Source organism: Aspergillus aculeatinus (assembly GCF_003184765.1).
Source record: "Aspergillus aculeatinus CBS 121060 unplaced genomic scaffold BO66scaffold_84, whole genome shotgun sequence".
Taxonomy (NCBI): domain Eukaryota; kingdom Fungi; phylum Ascomycota; class Eurotiomycetes; order Eurotiales; family Aspergillaceae; genus Aspergillus; species Aspergillus aculeatinus.
This window is the reverse complement of record NW_020291553.1, coordinates 1-24464: the sequence shown is the minus strand read 5'-3', so window position 1 is coordinate 24464 and position 24464 is coordinate 1. Positions and strand designations below refer to the sequence as shown.

The 24464-nt window shown below is 53.8% G+C and overlaps 11 protein-coding genes across 11 annotated transcripts; 4 read left to right on the top strand and 7 right to left on the bottom strand.

Moving 5' to 3' along the window:
- Positions 1-4849: 4849 nt before the first annotated feature.
- On the top strand, positions 4850-5817 carry BO66DRAFT_243864 (uncharacterized protein). Its single transcript, XM_025642888.1, has one exon. It carries the CDS (start codon positions 5183-5185, stop codon positions 5723-5725), a length of 543 nt encoding a protein of 180 aa, XP_025498112.1. The 5' UTR covers positions 4850-5182; the 3' UTR covers positions 5726-5817.
- A 1009-nt stretch (positions 5818-6826) lies between these two features.
- Positions 6827-7770, bottom strand: BO66DRAFT_396281 (uncharacterized protein). The gene is made up of 2 exons (XM_025648432.1): positions 7349-7770; positions 6827-7264 (listed from the first exon to the last, which is right to left on the bottom strand). Exons 1-2 carry the CDS (start codon positions 7539-7541, stop codon positions 6969-6971), a joined length of 489 nt encoding a protein of 162 aa, XP_025498111.1. The 5' UTR covers positions 7542-7770; the 3' UTR covers positions 6827-6968.
- An 852-nt stretch (positions 7771-8622) lies between these two features.
- BO66DRAFT_464851 (uncharacterized protein) lies at positions 8623-13205 on the top strand (the record flags this gene model as incomplete). Its single annotated transcript, XM_025652478.1, has 5 exons — positions 8623-9020; positions 9043-9270; positions 9381-10454; positions 10509-11322; positions 11380-13205. 5 exons carry the CDS (start codon positions 8623-8625, stop codon positions 12961-12963), a joined length of 4098 nt encoding a protein of 1365 aa, XP_025498110.1. The 3' UTR covers positions 12964-13205.
- Positions 13095-13587, bottom strand: BO66DRAFT_243740 (uncharacterized protein). Its single transcript, XM_025642886.1, has one exon. It carries the CDS (start codon positions 13488-13490, stop codon positions 13227-13229), a length of 264 nt encoding a protein of 87 aa, XP_025498109.1. The 5' UTR covers positions 13491-13587; the 3' UTR covers positions 13095-13226.
- Positions 13588-13684: 97 nt separating this feature from the next.
- Positions 13685-14042, bottom strand: BO66DRAFT_416003 (mitochondrial 54S ribosomal protein bL33m; the record flags this gene model as incomplete). The annotated part of the gene is made up of 2 exons (XM_025649570.1): positions 13685-13854; positions 14030-14042. The coding sequence occupies 2 exons, from the start codon at positions 14040-14042 to the stop codon at positions 13685-13687; spliced, it is 183 nt and encodes a 60-aa protein (XP_025498108.1).
- A 79-nt stretch (positions 14043-14121) lies between these two features.
- Positions 14122-14694, top strand: BO66DRAFT_243799 (uncharacterized protein). The gene has a single exon (XM_025642887.1). The coding sequence runs from the start codon at positions 14290-14292 to the stop codon at positions 14581-14583; it is 294 nt and encodes a 97-aa protein (XP_025498107.1). The 5' UTR covers positions 14122-14289; the 3' UTR covers positions 14584-14694.
- On the top strand, positions 14695-15608 carry BO66DRAFT_243737 (uncharacterized protein). The gene has a single exon (XM_025642885.1). The coding sequence runs from the start codon at positions 14806-14808 to the stop codon at positions 15280-15282; it is 477 nt and encodes a 158-aa protein (XP_025498106.1). The 5' UTR covers positions 14695-14805; the 3' UTR covers positions 15283-15608.
- Positions 15609-17598, bottom strand: BO66DRAFT_243736 (uncharacterized protein). Its single transcript, XM_025642884.1, has one exon. It carries the CDS (start codon positions 17262-17264, stop codon positions 15936-15938), a length of 1329 nt encoding a protein of 442 aa, XP_025498105.1. The 5' UTR covers positions 17265-17598; the 3' UTR covers positions 15609-15935.
- Positions 17599-17888: 290 nt separating this feature from the next.
- BO66DRAFT_385744 (phenylalanine ammonia-lyase) lies at positions 17889-20258 on the bottom strand (the record flags this gene model as incomplete). Its single annotated transcript, XM_025646155.1, has 2 exons — positions 19999-20258; positions 17889-19926 (listed from the first exon to the last, which is right to left on the bottom strand). Exons 1-2 carry the CDS (start codon positions 20151-20153, stop codon positions 17889-17891), a joined length of 2193 nt encoding a protein of 730 aa, XP_025498104.1. The 5' UTR covers positions 20154-20258.
- An 876-nt stretch (positions 20259-21134) lies between these two features.
- On the bottom strand, positions 21135-22769 carry BO66DRAFT_294423 (MFS transporter; the record flags this gene model as incomplete). The annotated part of the gene is made up of 5 exons (XM_025643182.1): positions 21135-22270; positions 22342-22401; positions 22470-22527; positions 22597-22617; positions 22704-22769. Coding segments are annotated over 5 exons (1341 nt in total), but the record flags the coding sequence as incomplete, so codon positions are not given.
- A 428-nt stretch (positions 22770-23197) lies between these two features.
- BO66DRAFT_464825 (Clavaminate synthase-like protein) lies at positions 23198-24444 on the bottom strand (the record flags this gene model as incomplete). Its single annotated transcript, XM_025652477.1, has 2 exons — positions 23198-24165; positions 24216-24444. The coding sequence occupies 2 exons, from the start codon at positions 24442-24444 to the stop codon at positions 23198-23200; spliced, it is 1197 nt and encodes a 398-aa protein (XP_025498102.1).
- Between the last annotated feature and the right edge of the window lie 20 nt (positions 24445-24464).

The following is a 24464-nucleotide window of genomic DNA, read 5'->3' as shown; positions in this document are numbered from 1 at the left end:
AGGAAAAAGACAACAGACGCATAGAGTAATGGGCAAGTAAAGAAAAATCCCTTCACAAAAAATCATGGATATGATTTTAAAAAAAAGATTCAAAAAGAAAAAAAAGAAAGGGAAGTCACATAAAAAGCATTAATGAGAAAAAAGAAAATAATAATAATAATAATAATAATAACAACAATGAAGAGAACAAGCAAAGCAGGCAGGGAAGCAAGCAAATCGCCAGACTAACCGTAAAGACGGAATACGCGGAGTGTGGGGGAGAGCCCGACTCTCTTCTCGCCCAGGGTCGGGGCTCCGGTCCGGCAACGCGCGCGTGGGTTGCGCAGGGGACAATGTCTGGCAACCTCAACTCGGGTAGATTAGGGAAAGGGAAGCTTGACGATAGATGGAGAAATTATGATTCAAGAAGCCCGGGGGGAGGAAGGGAAGGAAAGGGAGAGGGGACTAAGATTGGTATTAGTCCCAAAATGGCTTCTACTAAAGGCGGACTGGCCCCATCTGACGATGATGATGATGATGATGATATAGACGAAGAAGAAGTTGAAGAAAAAGAAGCTGAGAAGTCCGGCCGAGGGTTGAACAGCGTCAAGGGAATCCCAACCAGGCAAGGCGCCATCCGCATTTGCGGAGGCCCGACAAGAGTTAGTCCGGAGCGGGTCTAGTGCGGCCTGAGGATGCAAGGACGCGACCGAGCGGCCGGAGAGAATGAGAGTGTGGAGCAAGATTCCGAGTGCCGAGATGGGAAAAGACTCAGGTGAATAATGAATTTCCTGGAGAGAGAAGTTGAAGATTATGACCACTATATGTTGGACTGGCTATCTTAATAGATAGAAATCTACCTATGGTAGAACGGAAATAATAGAAACAATTGAAAGTATATCCTTCATTCTCTCTGCAATGGCGGTTGAAAACAAATCATAATGAAAAAAAAATCAATTTATGAGTGCAGTACTTCGTAAATAAGAAACAAAGCCCAGCAGCACCACCCGTGAATCAGGGAAGAGGGAAGAGGGAAGAGTCCCGAGTCGAGTCGGGTAAATTACCTACCCTCCTAGACAACTTGCTGGTTGGGTCACGGCGTCACGCTGGGTAATAATACACGGACTCGGGTGCCAGTTGGCGGCGACAGCCGATGTTGCTTCGGTATGTTGGCTGGGCCATGCCGTCTGGTGTTCCTCCACTATTCAGGTACTGTACGCCCGTACAATCACCCATACCCCCATGAGATCAGAAGGGGAGGTGTAGTGGTGGGAGAACCTTGAACAGGAGGGAAAAAGAGGGGAAGAGAGGTGAGATGGATCACAAAGATCATCAGGGAAAGACTCATTTTGTCGTCATTATTGAGTCTCACATACTGATTGATCATTTACACCCAGGCTAACTCCTGACTCCTGATCTGATCTGATCTGGTCTGGTCTCTGGTCTGGTCTGGTCTGGTACCGACCGACCGACCGAAGGACTGAGAGACAGAGAGACAGACAGGATGCCGGTTAGCAGCAGCCGTGTGTGGAACGTCACTTGACCGCCATCTGGCCCATTCCATTACCTAACTTGACCTTTCCCCAGCCCTGCTCCCGGCTTATTGTCGTCGATCAATGTCAGTCCCCGAGCAGTGACTGATCAAGTACTCCGTGGAGGTGGATCAATCAGGGTTTTTATGGCAATTGTTGAAGACAATCATTGAATTGAGGGTCTCTCTAATTGCTACAATAACACCTCAGGAGACGATTAGTCGAGTTAGGGGAACGGGGGTACCCAGAAGACATTGACACTCTCCCCCCTCCTTCTTCCCCCAGTGAAAACCGTTACAAAGAATCCGGGGATTGCATGACGCGAACCCCCAAAAAGACAATACCGCCGACCCGGCCACTGCGAACCCATCCTCATTCATTCATCCATCCATCCATCCCTCCCTCCCTCCCTCCCTTTAATCAATCCCTCTGTTCCATGTCTACATGTCTACACGACCCGACACATTAACATATCCAGCCCCGACCTTCACAACAATCCAACCATCCAACCACTCTTACTCGGGCACACGGCCTGATCGCTTGGATGCTGCCACTGCCGCCAGTCACAGCCCACCGACTAACCCAGCCACAATACCCCGGAATGCAAGTCTAAACTCAACCCCAACCCCAGAACAGCAAGTGACACGGGTCAATCCCCGGTTAAGCCAAACGGGACGGCGAAGGGTAGGCGACGGAGGAATAAGAACGACAAGGAGGGGCAAAAAGTAACGGCAACTGAATCTCAGCCGACCACAATTCGTGATAAACCTCGGGTATCGACGCATCTGACGGGCGAGCCAAGACGCCCAGGGCTGACATAGCCAGACGGCTTCCCATTTCTCGTTTTCGTGCCCCAGATCTCAGTCCTCTCGTCGCGGAGGGTATTCTCTTGTCGGATGTCTCTTTTCCCACCTCCCCTGCATCGGATCTCCCCGCGGGGGAGAAGAGCGAGATGAGATCACGATCAGCCCGGGCTCCCTTCGCTAGGCGCCCGCGGTCACTGACCGGACACCCTATGCAGCACAGAGTTGTCTCATCTGCACTCCCCCCTCCTCTTCCTCCTTCTTTCCCTGCTGCTGCTGCTGCTGCTGCTTCTTTCTTGGACCGGACTGAATGAAGAGAGGAAGATCGTATATCATCCCTGACGGGATTGGTTGCCGTCAGGGATATGGTACCCGATCGACAGAGTCCCGAAGAATCCTACTCGCTGACATCCAAGCCTCAAAAGGCCTGTGCAGCCCGGTGGTGGTCATGGACCCAATTGGTTATGCACCCCCAGTCCATTCTTGAAAAAATGTTATCATTGTCGTCACAGGCTGGTTGATAGGTACAGTAGGTAGGTACCTACCCTAGTACCTCTAGTATGCTGCACTTCCCAATTGGGCGAGTCAGCTCATTGTACTGTAGTTGCCTCAGTTAGTACTAAGTCTGTACTCCGTACAGTACGTATGATGATTGATCCTAAGCCGACCGATCGGAGCCAACCCGGCAAGTCCCCGCGCCCATTTAACCGGTTATCCCGTGGCCGCTCAATCGGGCCAACCGGGGATGCTGATTGGTCTCCACCGCCACCCGAGGCATCAAGCGAACCGACCCCGCAATCACGGAGAAAGGCTGAGGAGCAACTTGTTGGAATAATGGAAATTATTCATTAGTCATGATGCCCTGAATGGGGGCAGCCAACGCGCGACTGGTGACTGCACAAGACAACCCCCATTCCCCCAACTCCCTCCCCCCCCCCCAAATTCTTCCCCCTCCGGAGGTCGACCGATGTGACGACGGAGAGAGACTAAGACTGAGGAAGGAAGGTCCCTTCTGCCACTAAGCCACCACCTGCCCACCTGCTGATGTTCTTTCTGCTTGCAGTAAGTTCATCCGCCGCCTGTTAAGCCGCCGGGGTTGCTGGCTCGGGAGTCTGACGACGAGACCTTACCATGGGTGGGATGAGGAGACGCTGGTCGGCAAACCAACAAGCAACAACAATTATTCCTAGCCCTGGGAACAGGTTGTCTTCGGCAGACCATCACATGCACCTCTGAAATACGGAGAACGACGAGTCTGGTCTGCATGCCAGTGACCCGAGGATCATCATCCCGACCCCTCCTCTCAGACAGACGGTTAGACTAGACAGCCACAATTCTTTTCTCTTTCAGACCAGGGGAAAGAGAAATTCATCACAGTGGCCACACGGGAAGTGTGAAAAATCGAGAAATTACCAACCACAAAAAGAAAAAAAAAATCCCCAACGATCCCATGACCTGGCCCCAAGACAAACCCAGCCAAGCCATGCCCAGCCAACCACCACGCGACCCCCTCTCCACTCCGCCCAGTCCTTTGAGAGTCTTACAACTTCACCAAAGTGACTCCAAGGCAATGAAACCTATTGAAGCCCTCTTTCTATCCCGCTTTCGTCATAGCTCGGCTTTTCTCCCCAGGTGTCTTCCCCCCCGAATCGGCCAGGCCCGCCAGTGCGGTCAATGAACGGTCGACCATTCGTTGGCCTGTCCATGCCACGAGTCGCACTAATCCGAACAAGGCTAGCTGCCTCCCGACGGAGCACCAGAGTGGCAGAGCCTGGAGCTCGACTACCTTTTCCAGGGCCTGAGGCATCCCCGATTCTTCTCCGGTTGCTTCGGGGAAAGAAAAAGGTGGGGAGCGTTTGTCTAGTGGGCACAACTCTTTTCCGGGGCCGCGTTTTATCCATCAATTCCCTCACTTGCGGGTAATTACAGAATGCTGAACTGACAGCTCGCCAATTTTACTTGCTTGCCATGCTTGCCATGCTTGCCATGCTGCTAGGTGCTCAGGCCTTCCGCAATCTAGTCGTTGCAATGGTTGCACCTTATCTGGCTTGCACCATCTTGTCTCGGATTCACCAGATGCACGTGGTTTGCGCTCAACCCTAATTGTTTGCCGGGGTTGTATGGAGCGCTAATCCATCTTACTACAGGTCCAGCAACCGGATACTTGTCCGGTTGGTTCCTTCACGGTCTCCTTGTACTAGCAGGTGACTTTGTGCCTTTCTTCGCTCTCTCACCGATAAGTCCTAGATAGGCCCGGCCAGTATATGCTATCTTACCACCAAACGATTCGCTAAGATCGTTCGTCCCGCGTCGACCCCCTGAACATTGTAGCAACGGCTATGGGTTTTTTTTTTTTCGTTCCCGTCAGAATTGCACCCAGATTGCAGGATTCTGAGCGAACGCTCGGTTCCTAGAAAGCGGTCAAAGAGCCTAGCTGCCTACTAGGTAGTAAGCTGGAGTAAAGCTCATCCAGATGCCGGGCTGTCCCGAACTCAGCCGCACCAGAATAAGAAGCCTTTGGAGTCTCGATCTGCGTCTGAGAGACTGGATCTGATCCCGCCATTCAGCGGTTTTTACTTAGTAACAGCCTGTCATGCGGACATCCCCAGCGGGCCTCGCCTGTGGTGGCTTAAATTGGCAAGCGACGGACACAGCCTGGAAATTCGGAACATCGGGGTCCTTGGTTTCCGACATAGGTTCAACTTTCCTACCGGATAAAGCAAGCCGATTTGTTTACCAGTGCAATGCGATCGATGGGGGTGGTATCGCGGAATACGCTATGGGGTGTGGACACCCGTTCAAAAGGATGTGTGGCAAATCGATGCGGAGGACGACGAGCAATGGAGTAGCCGGACCCCAGACTCTGACATGTCACGTATCACCGTGTTCCCCCATTCCGTCCCCCTCAGATCAAGTCGGTTATGCTTTCGCGTTCCCCTCTCACCCTTCTCCTCCTCTTCTCGTCGCCGTGAGGAGCCCGGTTACCCGGGGAAGAGTGGTGGTGTTTACCCGGGGATAAATAAGTCCGTAGTTCGGATGATCGTAACCTGGCTCAAAGATGACAAAAGGGATGGGGGTATGGTTGAAAAAGGTACAGGATACGTAGACTCTGACTCTGTTCTAACACCAGAACATGTAGGAACATTGCACTCAGTCGAAGAATGCGGCTTTCAAGGTGGTGGGAAGCCCCTCCAAGTGACTTGTGAAGATGGCAGAGTTCACTCCCGATACCACCGCCCCGGGATTTTCCGTCCGTCGGCCTTCCGTCATTGCATTCAAATGAAGAATTGGAGACTGGCAGCCGTCGCGAACCGGATTTATCGATTGTTCTATCGTTGTATGCTTGCGTACGACCGAGGTGAGATTGGATCTTTGTGGACCAAAACTACTGTCTGCTACTTCTGTCTGTGATGGACTTGCCCCGGGGGCTGATGAACTTCCGACTTCGGCCAGATTCTGCAGTCCTCATACATGCATGCTCTCAAGCAATGTACAATGTCGACTTTCCTTATGCTAGCTATGCTAGTGGAACAAACACGTTCGGAGCAACCGCCGGCACTGTTTTCTCCCAAAGGCTGTCTCGGATAATCTTCTATGGGTAGCATTCGTGGAGGGGACTCAGACGTAGCCAGACACGATTATCGACGTAGCCAGACACGATTATCTCCGATCCTCTTGTCCTGTTGGTCCACAAGCCCTAATGTGCTCGAATTGTTTTCATGCCGCTATTTATGTAAAACGGCATTGTAAATATAACTCAATGTATAGGATTCGCATGCTAAGTGCGAATGTACAATACCTACCGCCTCAGCTGAATAGGTTTCCCTCGCGAAGCCACTCTCTCCAATTAAAAGAGGGGTTTATATTGCAGCTGTGACGGTCTTAATCTGCTACTTTGCTATCTTTATGCGTAGGCGCTTTCTGGGTTATGTTTCTATGGGCTGGTTATTCCCAATCTTGAAGTTGAAGGATATTAGGATGCGCTGCTGCTGTTGTTGTTACGTCGCTGCAGGCTGTGTCGGAAATATATTCCCGATGGGTTTCGGATTGGACAGCGAGGGTAGTTGATGTTGTTCATACAATTTAGATATGGAGAACGTGTGTCTCTGTTTCGAAGAGTCCGAGCTATCCAGTCTGGTTTCCCATAATTTGATTTCTTGATTTTGTGGTGGCGTAAATGACCTGGTGGTCGAGACTGCTGGAAATGCTACGGCATCACTGAGCAAGAGGACTTGTTGTATCACATGTAGACATGCGCTATGCATTGCTCGAGGGTAGTATTTTGTCCACGTCTACTGATTGATGAATGCGATCCGGGTTCAGTGGATATAATCATGTGAGGGAAGGAAGGTGTGCCCTTTCCTTTGGAGCAAGACTCTTCATTTTGTAGGACTCATGATCGCTTACTGTATGTAGCATGCCAATTCCCGCAAGATACTCAAGCTGGACCGCGCACCTGGCGCGTTTGATTGAAGGTGAAATAAGCCCTTCGCAAATAGTTGTAAACTCAACGCTAAACAGAAAGTGCTTGGGAGGTGACGCCTTTTCCCCAGAAAACCGATAATCCCCATAAAAGCCCACTTACAACGCCGAGAATAAACATCCAAATGCAAAGAATCATCCAGGTACCTCATGACAATACGTGCAGAGTCGATTACTGCCGGCTCTGCGTCCGCCCGAATGAGAAGAACGAGCCCCATCCTCGGTGTGTCGCGGCCGGTCCAGATGCGTCGTCCGGCTTCTCGACCTGGCCCGCGGCCGCGTGGTGTGCTCGAGACGCAGACCGGGTTTCAGCGTCTGCGCGGGTGCCGACCCGGTCCAACTGGCTTGATGGCGTTTTGACGATCGAAGCCCGCTCGATGTCCGGGGTGACGCGCTCGGTCGAGTAGAGCGCTTCGCGCATCTGCCAGCGCCGTTTCTTGAACACGATGAAGATGGTTGTGAACGAGACTGCGCTTTCTTGGTTAGCAGGCTGGGGGGATCCTCCCGTTTCTGGGGGGCGATCTGTTTGCTTGGATGGACGGGGGGACTGACTTCCGACAACGATAACTAAAGCGACGATCGTGCATAGAATGATCATGCCTTTCGAGGAGACGCTTTTCGTCTCCGAGGTCGACGCGGAGTTATTCTTTTGTTCGCCGTCTACTGCGTCGAGCACGCTCTGCGCGAAGGTCTGCGCGATCAGCGCTGCAATGACAGCGGGCAGGTAAAGCCGCCTTGAGAGCATAGTGATGTGTTATTTGTGCGGGTTTAATGACGATCGGAGAGGAACAGGTGTGTGGAAGATCTGGATCGGCGACGCGCAGCGTTGTGTGACTTGAGATCTGGGCAAAAAAAATAATGTCAGTGAAGTGGGAATTCGGGGGGGGTATATGAGAAAGGAGCTTCTGCAGACTGGGTGACTACTCAGGTATCTTTGGGCTTGACTCCTCTGCACGTTCAACACCTAGGGGTTGTGGTGTTTCGAGAAGAGGAGCTGTCCTTGACTGTTCGGTTGTGATAGGCCCGACGAAGACAGCCTTGACCTCTGCTGGATGGGCATTGGGTCGTCAGCTGCATCCATTAGGCCTGGCGAGTGGGCGTTTCAATTCTATGGTGATTGAAACATAGTATCAAATCAGAGACGAAATACGCTCGGAGAAGGCGTGGTGTCGGCGCCTGCAAGTGGCCAATGGTTCGATTGGGTCGGGCCCGTTTGTCGCTGGGGAAAACTGTAGGTTTAGCGCCGTCTCGCACTATAGCACCCACTATACTACACTGCACATACATTCATTGTCTTCCGGTCTAATATTAGGATAGCTTGCAGGGAGCTGCAGATACCTTTGTGCAGATGTCATGCAAATTAGCAACTCTATGAAGAATCGGCAATGCTGCAGAAAATAAAAAGAGTATCGCGCATCTTGGATACATTTAGCGTGATGAATGACCTCTTTCCCCAGTGCTGGTATGACTATTATCTATACACCCAATCTGGAGGCTCATTTACTGTCCGGTCATATTGAAGTATGATGGACTCTCTCATAGCAACAAGCGAAGGCACCCCGCTGATGGCTGCTAGGAAATGTTGTGGATTGCCGAAAAAGGAAGGCACCCACCCAGACCTACGGTCACTCCACCACCACCAGGTCACCCGGTCCTTCACGGCCAGGATTGAACTTAAGTCTACCTAATCCTTTCACACCTCGCACTGATAGCTTACATTGCATTTACCTCCTTCATTGACCTCGTCACTCCTTGCTCGATCTTCATGTTATGCTCTAAACTGGCCTGAGAGCTACGTCAATGTGCAGACTAGCGAGGTGATAAAGATGGCTACCGAGACACCGTCCAACCTCACCACCGCCCCAGCCGGCACAGACAGTACGTTCGACGAGGTAGAGGAACTGTTCTTGCTCCAGATGGCAGTTGCCAACAACGAGCCTCTTTCCCCACAGCTCAAGGCTGTAATGGCAACCCAAGACACTACTGCCTCAACCGACAAATCTGCGGAAAGACGTCTATCGCCATTGCTTATGGAGCGACCGAGAAGCTCTGGTCTGGACTTATCGGCTTTTTCTTTTGCAAAGCCTGCGCAAGGTCGCAAGCCATTCACTCTTCAGGCATCAACTAAGCCATCATCGTCCACAGCTGGGCTGAACAATACTACCACCCAGCACGAGCATGGTACAGCTGAGCCCTCGAACGAGGCAACTAGAAGCTTATCAAGGTAAGTCACTCTAGATGACTAGAGGGAGAGGACTATCTTGCAGACCACTAAGTTTTCCCTCTCCAACTAGTGATCGGCAAAGATCTGGCACGCAAAAGTCACAAACTCGGATCCGAGAAAATACCAGACAAGGTCCTAGACGGCCCTGCTTCCCGCTTTCTGACAGTGGCTTGCATGGTTCGACTTCTGAGAAGGTTGTGGTGCCTGATGCAAACAAATTGCCTATCAATGCCGAACACGGGACCATTGTGTTCGAATCATCGAGTGGGTGGACCTGATTTCCAGATCCAAAGGTACCTGGCTTCTGACATTGCTTGCAGCAAAAGACAACGAGATGAGGAAAACCTTTAGTCCTCCGAGCCATCATCCAATTTCCCAAGCGCCCGCAGTGAGCAGGGCCGACAATCATGGTACGCCTTTGGGTGATGGGCACGGTGCATCTAAGATTGCGCATGCAGCGCAGGATTTGGTCCCTCAAATGCAGATCCCAGAGGCCAGTGAGATGGCCCAAACATACCCGGTGGGCCCTGCAAACGAGAAGTATAGGGTCTCTAAGCGCCGCCGCTCAAGCAAAAGTCGTCATTCACGCAATGTCAAACCAACTCGCATAGCATCAGGAGACGATGGTTCTTCCTTGTCCGAAGAGAGTCTGTTTCATCTGCTAATCGGACGGATAAAGGCTCGTGAAGAAAATGAGGCTGCCGCGGTCGAATTGAGAGAGCAGATGGAAGCTTGCATCTCTGGCCTGGCTGACGAAAATAAAGCGCTGAAGAGTCAACTTGCAGTATCCGACAAGGTCATCCGTAAGAGAACGATCGAACTGGGAGCTTACAAATCCCAGGTCGATGCATGGCAGTCGAAGATATCGAACATCAAAGGCTTTGTCAACCAGCTTGGTTCCGACTTTCAGACCCTCCGTAGCGATGCAAGCCGGCTCTTGGCGGCGAAGAAGAGCGTGCATGACGAAAGGATAGATATTGACAGAAGCATTAGTGATGCTAAGGCACAAGTAGCTAAAGCTTCAGATGCTGCCAGCAAAGGGAGAGAGCAGTTATTGCGGTCAGAGAGCCAGGTTGACCTACTGAAACAGACCCTTTCTGCAACAGAGGAGAAGACTAGATATGTTCGAGGACAGCTTTCCGATGAGAAGAAAAGAACCAGACTTCTTGAGCAATACATCCAAGAATGCTCCCGCAGTCAAGAACCAAAGCTTAATCAGATCAGGGCTGATCAGCTAGCGATTCTGAAGCGATTCGAGGCCGTGTTTCACACTTTGGGTAGCCAGCAACAGCTCTCTCAAAACACCATTCAGCAAATGATCGGTCCTAGCTTAGACAAATGTGTTACAACACTTGATAATCTCTGTGAAAAGATTGCAAACAATGACTCGAGTGTCAAGGACTGCATTGACGGAGTTAAGGGTGAAATATCACGGTGAGCTCTCAAAATTTAGTCAATGCTGCCTTATTGCTGATCACGAACGAACAGCATGGGAGGTGGATTGATTCAACTACACGACTTGACCAAAGAATGCCGCGCAAATGATGGCAGCTATATGACGAACCTGACCGAGCAACTCCAAAGGGTCACAAGTCAGATTGCGAGCGAATCGACGCTGGTCGAGGGAATTTCCAGGAATACGGAGCATTTCGGCGGACTGAGAGAAACCCTTGAGCGCCTGCTACCCTTGACTGATCAATTGAACTGTTCTATTGACGCATTGAAGGACAACGAAGCAAGGCTTTGCGGCCAAATGGAGCAACTCGAAGCCGACCTGGATGATGCGCGGACTCTCAAGAATGCTGAATCTGCTGCACTTGAACTCACGCGTCACGAGTTGGAGAAAGCTCAAATAGAGAACCGGATGCAGAAAGTGGTGGCGGAGTTGGAAGTCATGGCAGAGGAATTGAGAGCAAAGGATCTCGAGAACAAAGCCATTCAATCTTCCCTGCTTAAGACAGAATCACGAACTCAAGAGGTAGAATCTTGTGTCATGCAGCTTGAATCGGAAGTTGTCACCCTGAGAGATGCAGTCAAGAAGAAGGAGAACCAAGTCCGAGAGGAGTTGGGTCGGGCCAGTGTCATCGCTCGCGAGCAGATAAAGGCCAGATACGAACAGCAACACCGCGATCTGCTGAAAGAGAAAGCCGATCTAGCACAATCAGTGGATCTTCTTCAAAAGCAGCTTGACGATACCAAGTCAACATTCGTAAGATGCCCTTTCCCAACTTCTCAAGCATGTGAGCTAACAATTGACAGGATGAGTTCAAAAATACACGAGACAAAGAACATGCCGCTCGAGGTATCCTTGTGAGTGGCCTGTATGACGACTAGCCGGGCGAGTTCTAATTATTTATAGCTTGATTCAAAAGCAAAAGAAGTTGAAGAGTTGACTTGTCGTGAATCCGAGACGGCCACTAAATTAGCCGAGCAAGAGCAAGAGCTGACAAGACTGGCGGAACAGACAGCTCTGGCCGAAGCGCGGAGTACCTGTCTCCAAAATCAAATTGAGGAGACGAACAAGAAGGCACTCGCCCTCGAAAATGACCTTATTAATACTCGTGACGAAAAAGACAAGGTTCTGACAGAGTTGCAGCATAAGCTCGACGCGCTTTTGCAAGACAACATGGAGAAACAAGAAGAGTGTCACAAGATCCAGGAGAGGCTCACAGGTGTCCTAGCAGAACGAGCGGATCTTGAGAGCAGCAAGCTGAAGACAAAGGATGAAATCCACGCACTCCTTAAGCGAGTTCAAGACTCAGAAGCGTGGGTAAACAAACTCAAGGAGCTTCTCGGTCGCGCAGGTCTCGCGGCGGCTACAGACTCGCTTACGGAGGTCTGGAGCAGGTTCGAGGTGACTTTGCTCTCTACGGCTGGCAGTGCGCTTGAGAGTCGACATGATATTCGGGTCAATCCTGTTGAAGAAAGGTTCCTCGGTGCCAGTAGCGGTGGATTGCTTCCCCAGGAGGATATCGAAAAGCCTGAGCAGATCAATTCCAAGTTGACAAGAGCCGCTACTACAGTACCTGACAGCCAGGCAACCACTTGTCTTTCACCAGCAAGGCGAAGCGACAAAATCAGTAATGACGAGGCTTCTGTGGACTCAATGTGCTTGTTGGAGTCAGGTATTGTTCCATTTTCCAGCATCCAGCAGCAATCCCCTCGCACTGAATGCCTGTTCCCAAGCAACGACAGCTTTGACCTCGCAGCCATGCTTATATTCACTCCGGAAAGGGGATCAGTGGTAGATAGCTCTACCGTGGCAGAACTAGCTGCGAACTGTTCTACAAGCTCGCCTAAGCGTAAGGGACAAGACTCGATGGAAGGGCAGCAGAACTCCCCATCAAAAAGTTCTCCGAAGGCCGCAAGCCCTAAGGATGATGGTAGGTCACGCAGAGTTGAAAAAGCACCCACGGTACTCAAGTTACACTTGAGTAGTGGAAACAGCAAACCGGGTGATAACAGAGCGAAGCACAGATCAGTCACATTCGAGACTGAAGTCCCAGCTCCGCAAAAAGGGAAACGCAAATTACACGATATTGAGACTAATCAGAGCCAGGGTAGCTCCGCAGACAGCTTTGATGAGGATAATTCCATGCGTTCGCGAAGAACATACTCTAAGCAGCAACAGCAGTCAATGACTCGGATTCAGGCGAAGTCCAAGGGTCCAGTAGCAAGCGCCTCCAAAGAAGACATTGCACATGAAGTCACTGAAGCTGGAACGTCCCGCTCTATCATGAACAAGAGGACTAGAGTGTCCTTCGACACAATCAAGACTACATCGCAGACGAAGACAGTGACGGAGTACTTCGATCGCAAATCGAGCCCTGAAAAGCTTGCTTCTGGGAGCAGTAGACCTGCGCTGAATGATAATCAAACTGGATTCCAGAAGAAGCCGACTCGAGGTGGTAGAGGCGGCGGCCGAAAAACAAGAGGTGAGTAGGTTCTGATGGCTAACCAAGTGTTCGTTGCTAAAGCACCAAGGTGATCGCTATAATGCCCGCTTCAGCCGAGGAAAGTAAATTCCAGCAAGATATGCCCAATTCGCGGACTCTTCCACGCCGATAATGGTGTGAGTATGTGAAAACATCGAATTCTTTTTGCCTGTTTGTTGATTTATGGTGGTTTAGTTGATATCCTTATGCGATGAACTTGTGATGTTGATGAAACTGATAAATCTCTCATATGTGCTTTGAACTTTTCAGTTCATGAAAACATTGATATTGACTTCCTTGCAGGCGAGTTTTCCAGTGAGAAGGAATTTGTGAAGTAATTTGTGATATATTGAACGATGATGGACCCAAATTGTACTGCTCTAAAACGCCAGAATGCAACACAAGAAAAGCAGACAGCTTTGACATACATGGAGATGTTGAGTGCATCCCACAATTTGAAGTCTTGGCTGTTGCGCTGTATAATATACATGATCATATCTTCAAAAGTTGGAGAGAGTTCGGCGACTCGCTGCATGGAGGTGGTGGCCGTGTTGGTTGTTCCGGTGTTCTCCGCCAATCGATAACCATGAAGCGAGGAAACGGTATCAGGGATTTGTCCAAGCCGAGATCTGTTCTGGGAGTGTTGCGACAAAGACGAACCAACGATCGAATGATGCGCGAGACGCCGTTTGACGGCAGCGAGAGCTTCCGTGGAGCCGACGAACCACTTTATTTGTTCCGACCACCCTTGGTCGCCTCCAGGAAGAGAACCTGCTTCTTCACGACGGGATCGTACTTGAGCATGCTGAGCGGACGGTGCGTACGCGGCCGGACCATTGTGCGGTAAAAGCCAGTCATGGCCATCGAGATGAGACGGACGGTGATGGTACGGGACTTGGCTATACACGTGGAAAAAAAAGAGATTAGCTTCTGGTCGTAGACATGTCTCTCAAGTGCTACAAGGACTGGGGAAAGTGATGCGACGTTTTTTTCTTCTTGTCCGACCGGGCTGGATGTCCCGCTAGCCGCGGGCAATTGAAATTCAAAGGTGCTGTCAATCGAGGAAGTACACACCTTTCTTGGCCATTTTGTGCAGGAAGTGTGATGAGCGCGTTGAGGTTGTGAGGCGTAAGGTTGGTGGTTCGGAGGATCAAAGTCTTGCGTCTGCGCGATCGGGGATGCGGAGGTCGCGGCGGAGGTTTGGTGGAAACTTTGGCTGTGCCTCTTCCGTTATGCAGTCACGTGATTGGGCGGTGAGGGCTGTACTGTGTAGATTCCACTTCCAAGTTGTCTAACGCGGGCTCCTTTCCCGATGGGGTTTAGACCAGGGCGGAATGATGGATTATGGGTCTTGGTTTTTGGTGCAGTGGGTGCTTCTACATCTGCACTCATCACTACAACAGTACAACTATCTCTACATGAACGTTCAACTCCTGAGAGCGGAGTTCTTGTTTCTCTCGGAATGCTTTGCTCGACTTTTAATGCTTGTCTACTATTTTTCTTCGGTTCTTGCCACTCAATCGGTCACTGCTACCTCAGTTCTTGATTCACAGTGCAATCGCGTCCCGAATTATGGGCGGCACGTGGCTTGTAGCTGCGAGGCTGGAGTTGAGACCTTTGCTCTGTAACAGCTGATCAATCGCAATACTTGACAGACGATATTCACAGACACGAAACAAACTATCAATTGGGCATCAAACTTCATTGCTTCAGGACGGTGGGTGCGATGCCCAATACCGCTCTGATAGTAAGAAATAGAATCCGACACTTGGTGTGCTGGAGATACGCTACACGCCCTCCCATGACCTTTCCTGCTTTTTCCACAAGCCGCACATTCGTTCTCCTTCAGGATGGGAACAATATGGAGATCCCTCGATTCTACTTACCGACTGGGACCCGATGCTCGAACTACGTTTGCCAGAACTCGTTTGAGATACCATTCTCGTCTCTGCTTCTCAGGAACAACGCGCTCGTGTGGGCAAGACTATGCATCCTCAGACCCCAAGGGTAGGAGACCAGGTGGTTTTTGTTCCCATGATCGTTTCGTGATGGTCGAGAAACAGGGAAAAGTGATAATTACCATCTCCAACCACCCAATCCATCATCTATACTTCTTGTCCCGGCATGTTTTGCTAGTGCCGGCTTTCTGTTGCTCCCGCGCATGCACGCCATCACCCGTGTGTGGATCGTCGATGATGAACGTCTTGACCGACAGCCGCAGAAATCAAGGTCTAGACATCATCTGCCTCCGTCCTCTTACGAGCGCACGGCTAGTCTCGAAGTCTACATGGCTTGTCAAGCTTGATAAGGGAAGGTGTAGAGGCTAGCTTTGGGCTCGGGGTGGGACGGATAAGTCGAGGAAACTTTGTTTCTGGCAGCAGCATTACCGGCGATATCAACATCGCGCATACTTCGACCTTTCCGCGACCTTTGGAAATGACCAACTGCCCACCAAGAAGCTTGTCGAATTGCGGGGGGTTCGAGCGCCATTCGAACTCAAAAGATGTGTCCTGACTGAAAGTATGTTCTGGTACCGGATGGCACATTAGACTTCCCCTTGGATTGTCAGGCGACCCGGACTTATGCGCTATTGGCCCCTGCTATCATGGAGATCTATGCGGGTGCACCAGCCACACTTAACGGGGCACGGAGTCTTCATAGTATTTCCACGGGGTTGAGTTCGTGAGTCGGATTTAGGTAAGGCTAATTTCCTTTTTGGTTTTCCAACGCAACATGCTGCATATGACTCAGGAGGGAGCTTTAATATTACTTCGTGGCTGGCATAGGGCACTGTATTCCAATCGGATTCTTCGTGATCTTTGTTCAGATCGTGTTATTGGGCGGGAGTTACCTATGCGCTTTGTGATTTGTCAACTTTATAGGTGGGAGGGAAGAAAAATTCTATGGATGGTTCTTCTTATTGTCTTTCTCCGAGGAGAATTTCTTTTCTTGCCTTTTTTTCGTTGTTTTTCCGTTTTCCTTACCACATATCGTTTTCTTCGTGGTTCTCACCATACTCACTTGCAGCTTCGAACGTCTCGTCGATAACGTCCCCTTCCAGATCCATGCTGACATATTCGACCATGGGAAGGTTGAGATCCTGCACAAGGAGACGGGTTATGTCGGATACCGGAACCTCGGGTGGAGTGGCAGTGTCGTGGTATAGCAGATTGTTGTCCAAAGTTGCGCCTTGAAACGTGGGCCATGGCATGTCCGTCGCCCATACCCCGCAGCAAGGGCAAGTTGGAATAACCACTCTGGAGTCGCGTGTGTCAGGCCGGTTACGGGGATATGGCTCCCATCGATAGGAAGCGGAACCGGGCCGGGTTGTGACAGCAAAGCTGCTTGGTGTTGGAGGGTGCGTTGATGTAGGCCGGCGTCGCGGATTCCAGTTGCAATTACATGGGCCAGGGCGGTCGACCCGCACCGGTGTTTCACGGCGAACGTCCCAGTTCAGCGGCCTTCCGGCATCCTTCCGAATTAGCAGCTCCTGGATTGCACTCGCTGAGCTCGGGGCTACCTCGCGATCTCCATATTCCTCGACTAAACACAGGTAGGACTCGGGAATGGAAGATTTGAACAGGAACCGTATGATGTCCACTGTCGATACCACTGGAGCTGGGTCTGCCTCTGCCCACCGAGCTGCCTGCAACCGCTCCACCGCTCGGTCTCTTGGGCCGGTGTCACCGTTGGTGCAGCTGCTGATACTCGGAGCCTCAGCTTCCAGAGTTTGCATACCATTCATGATATTCAGCTCGCGCAGGTACTGTCGGTGTAGAAGCTCTTGTCTATCAATCTTCTGGAGCTCTTGAAAAACTTCCCACTCGAGCATCTGTCGATTATACTGCCTAAAACTCCAAGCCAGCCAGCGGTCACGAGCAAGGCCCTCGGTATCGGAGTCTGTGCTTGGAATGGGCATGGGCACCCCCAAATCCAGGCGCTGCCCGGGAAGCGAGCGTTCGTATTCGTCTAGGCGAGCTTCCTGTTCCTGCGTCATGATGCAATAGATGATGCGGGGGCGGTCAATCTTACCAGGAGAACTGGGGTCAGGGGGAGGAGGAGGATCGTGCCGGTCAGGATCGCGTGCCTGCTGGCGCAGGACGCGAAGTCTTCGATTGCGGTGGCATTCGAGGTTCTGGCACGGCGGTTGCATGAAGCCATTCGGTCCACAGCAGCGACACTGGCCGTCCAGCACGGGCGGAAATCCATGACTCGCGAGCCCTCGGCGTGCGCCTAGGGCCGCCCTGCACATTCCACATGACTCCGACTCCGTACTCCCTTCGTGCCAGAAGCAGTTCAACCACGTCATCTTGAAAGAGCTCGAGCTTCTGATGAAGCGGAACTTGTAGGAGGCTTTGTTGTTTTTTTGGTGTCGGTGTCTTGGAAAGGTTCTAGGTGGGCGCTTCTAGGACTGTTCCGTTGGACAGAAGGGGGGGAAGGGGACGCTCTGAAGGAGCAAAACATAGATGCATTATATATTAGCTTTATGGCTGCAATGCTTTGTTGCTGGACAAAGACAGTTGATGCACATCTTCCTCGAGGGCTGTACTTGATGCTAAGATCTCCGGCTGAAAGATAGAGCTTGAAGGGTACCTCAGCTGGAGAGCTCCTCTTGCTAATATCAACAATCGGTAGATGTCCCGGAAGCTTGTGTCCGACGGATTGAAAGAATCATGAACTGGAAATGCCCTTGAGTTGAGGTGCATCTTCACTACGAGATTGGGATATCTGCTGCATTGGATTTCGGGTGTAAGTGACCTTTCTGCACTACCCTCGGCAGTGATACATATTCCATTAGAATCCCCTCCGCTTTAACTTACATGTTTGAGGCGCAAGATCTTGGTCGGTGCATCATGGCTCGAGTCGCTGCCTTGTCATGTTACTATGCTGCATGGCTAATACTGGATTCTAGATACATAGCCGAGAAGATTCACTACCAACACTCCAACAGTACCCATCGCAAACGCCCCTCGCGCAAGGCCATGTAGACCTTACTTACCTGAGACCCGATGGTCAACTTCCCCGCGCTCCGAGCCCGATCGACCGTCGGGTGATCCGCAAACCCCTGATGAAGCGGGACGCCCAGCTCCTCCCGCACAAAGGCGTAGAGCCGTCGCGACGCGCCGCAGAGGTAGGCTGGGGTGGGAAGGGAGGTGGTGGTCTGCGTGAAGCGCGTGGCGCGAACAGTCTCGTAGCTCTCGCGCAGCGTGCAAGCGAGAGTGCGCTTCCACGCGCGGAGCGATGGCCCCTCCGTCTCGCCAGCGCCAGCGCCAGTCTCCGGCGATGGTAGTAGGTCGAGCAGGGTGCCGGCGGTGCTCGTGGCGGTACTCGTGCAGCGGTCGGCGAGGTCGAGGGTGCTGGATCGGGACCAGTGGTACATCAACTCGGCCCAGATGGTGGTGCGGATGTGTTGGAGGGTCGAGGGGTCCGCCGCCGCCGCCGTTCCCTGGCACGATGCAGCAGCAACCACCTCGTCGGTGAGAGCGTCGACTTTGGGCCGCACATCGCGCAAGAACTCGGTTTGCAAGACGCGCAGGTCCAGCGCCTGGCACAGCACGTACAGGAAGGTGGCGGTCATCAGGGCCAGGACCTCGACGGCGTCGGCGGCGTAGCGGCACCCCACCAGGGCCAGCGAGTTGAGGCTCTGGTTGTGCATCTCGGCGGACTGCACGTGGTTGCTGACGGGGTGGTTGAGGTAGCCCAGCTCGGAGAGGTAGGCGGCCATGTTGATGTCGAGGCCCTTGAACGCGTACGACAGGCTGGGGTCGTCGAGGCTCAGGTTCGGCGGCAGCCCGTGGCTGAGCGCCGGGTTCAGCAGCTCCGAGCACTGCGCGAACAGCATCTTGCCCACCATCTGCACGCACCCCAGCGTCTTCTCCATCGCCGACGTGATCGCCGCCGCCTGGAAGTTGCCCCCGTGGTGGACATGGCGGCCCGCCACGCTGATCAGCGGGTTGTCCGTCGTCGAGTTGAGCTCCGTCGCTACCTGCCTGAGCGCCAGCGCCATCGTCTCGAGCTGAGGTCCCAGCCACTGTGTCGCTGTGCGCAGGGCATACCGGTCCTGGCTGAGCCCGGCGTGACCCGCGGCGTCGGTCATGCTGCTGCTGTTGCCCGCAGCCTCACCCTCCGTGGACCGCGCCGCGAGACGGGAGTCGGCCAGGAAACCGAAGATGTTGGCGGCCGCTTCGATCTGCCCGTCGTGGGGTCGCACGGCCGCGATAAACGGGTGGTAGTTGTCCGCCTGGCCGGCGAGAGCCTCCGTGGCCATAGCGGTCAGGAGCTGTGAGAGGAGGATGAGCTGGTTGACTTCAAAGAGGACCAGACTGGCGGCGCCGCAGCTGAATGCCGTCCCGTTGAGCAGACCGAGTCCCTCCTTGGGTCCTAGATCGAGCGCGGGGAGTCCCAGCTGCCGGAGGGCGTCGTCCGCGGGAAGGATCTGGTCAGTCTCGTGGACATGCACGGAGATGTCGGGGTTGCCCTCCAAGGTGCCGGCGATGTAGGAGAGCGGCGCCAGGTCGCCCGAGGCGGAGATGCTGCCCCGGAGCGGCACGACCGGCGTCATGCCGTGGCGCAACAGCGTGAGGATATGCTCGACCACGACCGGCCGCACGGCCGAATGACCGCGGAGCAGGGAATTGCAGCGCGTCAACATCGCCGCCCGGACCACGGGAATCGGCATGCTATGGCTCCGGTGGCAGGGGCGGAAGGTGGTGGCGGCGGCGGCACCCCAAACCCCCGGGGAGGATTGTTGTCGATCGCTGGGCAGAAGAACGCACGAGGTTTGCATCTGAATTAGGGCCTTCTGGAGGCCGGCGTAGTGCGTGGTCCGCGTGTCCGCACTGCCGCCGAACCCCGTGTTGACCCCGTACACCACTTCGCCGCGCTGCAGCTGCTGATCCAGAAAGTCCACGCTGGCTTCCATGCTTTGACGGATAGTGGGGTCACTGGTCATGGTGGCATGCTGGCCGTATCTGGGGTAGATTTGATTAGGGGGTGGAGGGGAAGTGAGTGGATGGACCGGGGTCCGGGGAAAGAAAACATACTGAGCTACGACAACCACCGCACCCACATCAAGGGCACTTCCGTTCAGCACAATTGGGGTCTTGCTTGTCAGTAGATCCTCTACCCTTTGACAGGAAGAGAGCACACTCTCCGTGAGGGACAGGCCACGAGCATTGCGCAATGTTAAGTCTCCCATTGTGTTTGTTGGGGCACAATATGGTCGGGTCCCCCGTCGATTTACTGTTGAGGTTGTCGGTACGGTGACCGGTGAGAGCCTGTCTGTTGAACAGCTTTATTTATCGTGGTTGTTTTTGGTCGTCCCAGACAGCCTGACCCCTCGCCAAGGATAACCCCAAATAGGCAAAAGAGGAATATTCTGCAGGCGGGGATGAAGAATCGAGAAGATGGAGACGGTAAGACAAAAATGGACTTACCTCCCTATCCCAATGCCTTAGTTAGGCTGTTCATGTGCAGAGGCTTGGACCTGTTGACTACTACTAGCATTTTAATTGCATCGTTAGTCCTTTTCTGGCGGCATCAGACGCCAAGATGGAGAAGGATTTTTAGACACAGGCCGGCCGGCCGGGCCGTCTGCTTGACCAAAAGCAAATCATGCAGAAGCAAATGGGAAATAGCGGTGTAGCTCACAGCCTTTAAGGGGGATGGGATGGTTGAAGGTAGACGAGGGCCCTTGCAGATTTGCAGATTGTAGGGCAGGGTATGTTCAGGTATGTTCAGGTATGTGGCAACCACCGCCTTACATTCTGCTCGTTGATCTGACACAGCAGCAGAAGCTGAGCAATACTGGCACTGCTTTGGTCGGCCGGGATATACTCCTGACCACCAACGCTCTCACTTTTACATCCGGGATATCTTGACTGCAAACGGAAAACATGAATCAGGTGTAGATGAAGTTATCATTACAAGGACATCCATCATTTGCAAGCGATCTGCACGGGGGGTCATGCTCGTGCTTTCCACTAGGTTGGCCTCGAACAGCATGTGGCTGTGCATGAATTGAGACAGAACACCGTGTATATCATTCGTTTGCCATTGCCACGATGCGGCGAAGACTACACCCCCTCGACGAATACGGTGAACGCGTGCAGTATGGATGAGACACGGGGAGCTCCCCTCCATTCCCTTACCAGCTCACGATCTTCCTGCATGGCACGACGCCTCCAAACCAGAACAGTACAGGGAGAGTCGAGACCCCCGTCAGTAAGCCCAACACCCCGGTCATCGTGGCCCAACCCGCACCTTGGCGAATGTAGCCCGCCAGCAGAGGGCCGGCAATGGAGCCAGCCGCGTAGGCGGAGTTGGCCAAGCCGTACGCCAGGCCCATAGCCCCCTGGGTGCCAAAGGTCGACGGGGCCTCCTGCTCCTTCTCCGCCGCGGCATACGAATTCTCCGCCAGGACCAAGGGGAACAACAGACTCATGCACACCCCTAGCAGGAAGAGCAGGACACAGAGGAGGACCTTGTGCGCAAGGTCATTGTCGGAGACCAGACGAAGAAGGACGGCCGGGGGCACACTTAGCAGCAACGCCCCGCCGGCCAAAAGCCGACGATGCTTGGAGGGGACTCGGTCATTGATCCAACCGACCAGCGGGCCCAGAAGGCTGGGCACGAGGAACGGGATGAAGATCAACCCCTGCGCGGTCTGCGCCCATGCGTAGGCGTCCTGGACGAACAGCGGTAAGGCGCTGTCGAACGCGGAAATTACGATCGAGATCACGAGACACGTCCAAAGGACGACCAGAATCCGAGGCGAGGAGAACAGTCTCCAGAGGCCCTGGAGACCGGTATGCGACTGCAGCGCTGGAGGTGCAGCAGGTTCGGACTCATCCTCAGGTTGATCGGCCGGTTCCCGCGCAGGGTCGGCCAGGGAAGGTCCCCCGTCCGAACCACCACGAACGGGCTCGGGGGCATGTGTCCTCTCAATGACCAGCAGCCGCAGGCCCAGATCGAGGCCGATCAGGACAAACGCCACGATGAAGACCGAGTAGTACCCGGCATGCTCATAGACCGCACCGCCGATGAGCGGGCCGATGAGGTTGCCGATGGTCATACCCATGCTCATATACCCCATGGCGTGGCCCAGCTGCTCCTCGGCAACCGTATCCACCAGCAATGCGCACGAGACGGTCCAGACGATGGCGGCGGCGGCCCCCTGGAGGAGACGACCTGCGATCCAAAAGCCAATGCGGTTCCCCGCGCAGAGCAGCGCCGTCCCCGCGCCGAGGGTCAGCACTCCGGCCACCATGGGCCACCACCGCGACTGGATGCGATCGGAGACGTAGCCGCTGAGGGCTGGACGTGTGGAGGGGGGTCCAGCGTTAGCCTCGGAGGTGGGATTCTCTTAAGGTCGTGAACGTACTCACGTGCAACAGAGAACTGAGCAGCGCCGTAGAGCGCGATCAGGATCGAGGTCCATGTTTGCTCTGTGCTTGTGGGACGGGAGATTAGCGACACGACGGAGAAGACAACTCGCGAGAGAATCATCATTTACCGTCATTTCTGGATACTCCGAGTCGGTTATTGAGCGCAGTAGGAACCACAGGGACAATCTGACGCGGCTTTAGCTATGGGACTGATTGAGAGGGCTCGGATGGATTGGGAATTCTTAACAAGCATACCAGTCCGTACAAGAAGCTATCCTTGAGGTTCGTCAGTCTATGTAACTTGATGATCGCACTTCTGGGGTCACTGGACAAAAAAAAAAGGGGGGGGGGGGCATGCGTACGGTAAAGACGGCGTAAGACGCCACGAACGTGATGAACGAGACAGAGGATCTCAAGCCTAAGAGTACAGAACGTCTTTGCCTTGGAACACAGTCGAGCTGCGAGTGACTCACAGTCGTGCTGGCCATGGAAGTGGGCAGCCAGTTATTACAGTTGACAACAAGCCAGCAACATCACAGGAAGCCAGGGAAGTTTGCCCTACTTTAGTTAACTATCGATCGCCAGCATATGGAGCATATGGATGGCTTGGACGTCGCCTCAATTCCGAATGGTCTGAACTACAGAGATCACTAGAATATGCGGAATATGGGCCCATCCCTTGCTTGATTGAAATGAGCAATTTCCAGACTATTACTCCCGCAGGCATGCAATGCCATGCACCGTGCTGATCGCTCTCCTTTACCGGCACGAGCCCTAACTTAATCGGTAGTACGAATTCCCAACTGCAGACCTCCAATTTATTGCATGTTAATCCCATTTGCAGCGCTGTGCCCATTCAGCCCTGGTGATACTCGGCTGCCACCCGTTTCGTCAGCCACTCATAGGAGGTCACCGGCTTCTCCTGGTCCCAGTCGGCCATACTGGGCCTCCATTTCCCCGGCACATCACAGCCCGGCAAGGTCTCGATCATGACCTCGGGGTCCACCGCCCCGGTATAGGCAATCGAGTAGCGATCGAAGACCAGCTTGCCTGCATCCGAGCGTACCGCCGCCGCCGCCGCCGCCGCCGCCGGCTCCCCGAGCCCCAGCGTCTCCTCGCGCGGCCCCACGACCTGATGCAAGGCGCTCTTCCACCGCCCATTCGACTGCCGCTCCAGCATATCGCCGACATTGACGACGATCGTGCCGGGCTTGGGCGCCACCGGCCGGAAGACGGCGCCGTCGTGCACCTCCAGCCCGCCCACGTGGTCCTGGAAGACGAGGGTCAGGCCGCCGTAGTCGGTGTGCGCGTTCAATCGACGCGGGGCTTGCCCCGCCGCCGTGGTGGCCGTGGCCGTGGCCGCGGCCGACTGCAGCACCATCTGCGGATAGTGGAGGAAGCTGATATGCCCGAACCGCTGGCTCTGCATGCGGCACAGCCTGTCGGGCTCGATGGCGAGGATGTCGCAGAGCGCGCGGCGCAGCGCGGCCTCGACCTCGTTGCACGCGGCCCAGAAGCGCGCGTAGAAGGCGCGGAACCCCGGCAAGACCGACTCCGGCAGCCACCGGTTCTTCGGGTCGGCCGGGTTGCCCACCTCCAGGGTCTCCTTGTGGTCCGGCGACGCGCGGCGGTGGGCTTCCACGGCCGCCTCGTCGAAGACCAGCTGGCTGATGTGGCCGACGCCGTACTCGGCGTAGCCGAGGTGGTCCTCAAGGGCGTCGCTGGCGGGCCGCGGGATCAGGTTCTTGGTGGCGGCGTCGAGGGCGAAGAAGCGCTTGGAGTGGAGGCGGTTGGTCAGTTTTTTTGGGTTGGGTCGGGGGGGGTCTTGCTTTTAGGCAGAGCAGAAAAAGGAAAAAAAGTGGGGGGGGGGCAACTTATCCATCCCAGGGCGTGGTCGTAGACCTCCGCCGGCATGCCGTGGTTGGCCAGGTAGATGAAGCCGTAGGTTTGCAGGGCGTGGTCGAGCTGGCGGAGCGCTTCGCCTCGTTCGGCGGCGGACCCGTGGAGCTTGGAGCAGTCCAGCGTGATCATGTCCGCCGCCTCGTTGCTGGATGCTGAGGCTGCGAGCTGCGGGTCATGGTGGGAGGATCCGATAGAGCCCATGGTGATGATTTTGATGGTTT

Coding starts and splice junctions, on each gene's coding strand:
- BO66DRAFT_243799 (XM_025642887.1), top strand. CDS start 14,290: ATGATGGATTATGGGTCTTGGTTTTTGGTGCAGTGGGTGCTTCTACAT.
- BO66DRAFT_243736 (XM_025642884.1), bottom strand. CDS start 17,264: ATGACGTGGTTGAACTGCTTCTGGCACGAAGGGAGTACGGAGTCGGAG.
- BO66DRAFT_243740 (XM_025642886.1), bottom strand. CDS start 13,490: ATGCAGCGAGTCGCCGAACTCTCTCCAACTTTTGAAGATATGATCATG.
- BO66DRAFT_243737 (XM_025642885.1), top strand. CDS start 14,806: ATGGGAACAATATGGAGATCCCTCGATTCTACTTACCGACTGGGACCC.
- BO66DRAFT_396281 (XM_025648432.1), bottom strand. CDS start 7,541: ATGCTCTCAAGGCGGCTTTACCTGCCCGCTGTCATTGCAGCGCTGATC. Junction 7,265..7,348: donor TTTAGTTATCGTTGTCGGAA/GTCAGTCCCCCC, acceptor AAGAAAGCGCAG/TCTCGTTCACAACCATCTTC.
- BO66DRAFT_243864 (XM_025642888.1), top strand. CDS start 5,183: ATGTCACGTATCACCGTGTTCCCCCATTCCGTCCCCCTCAGATCAAGT.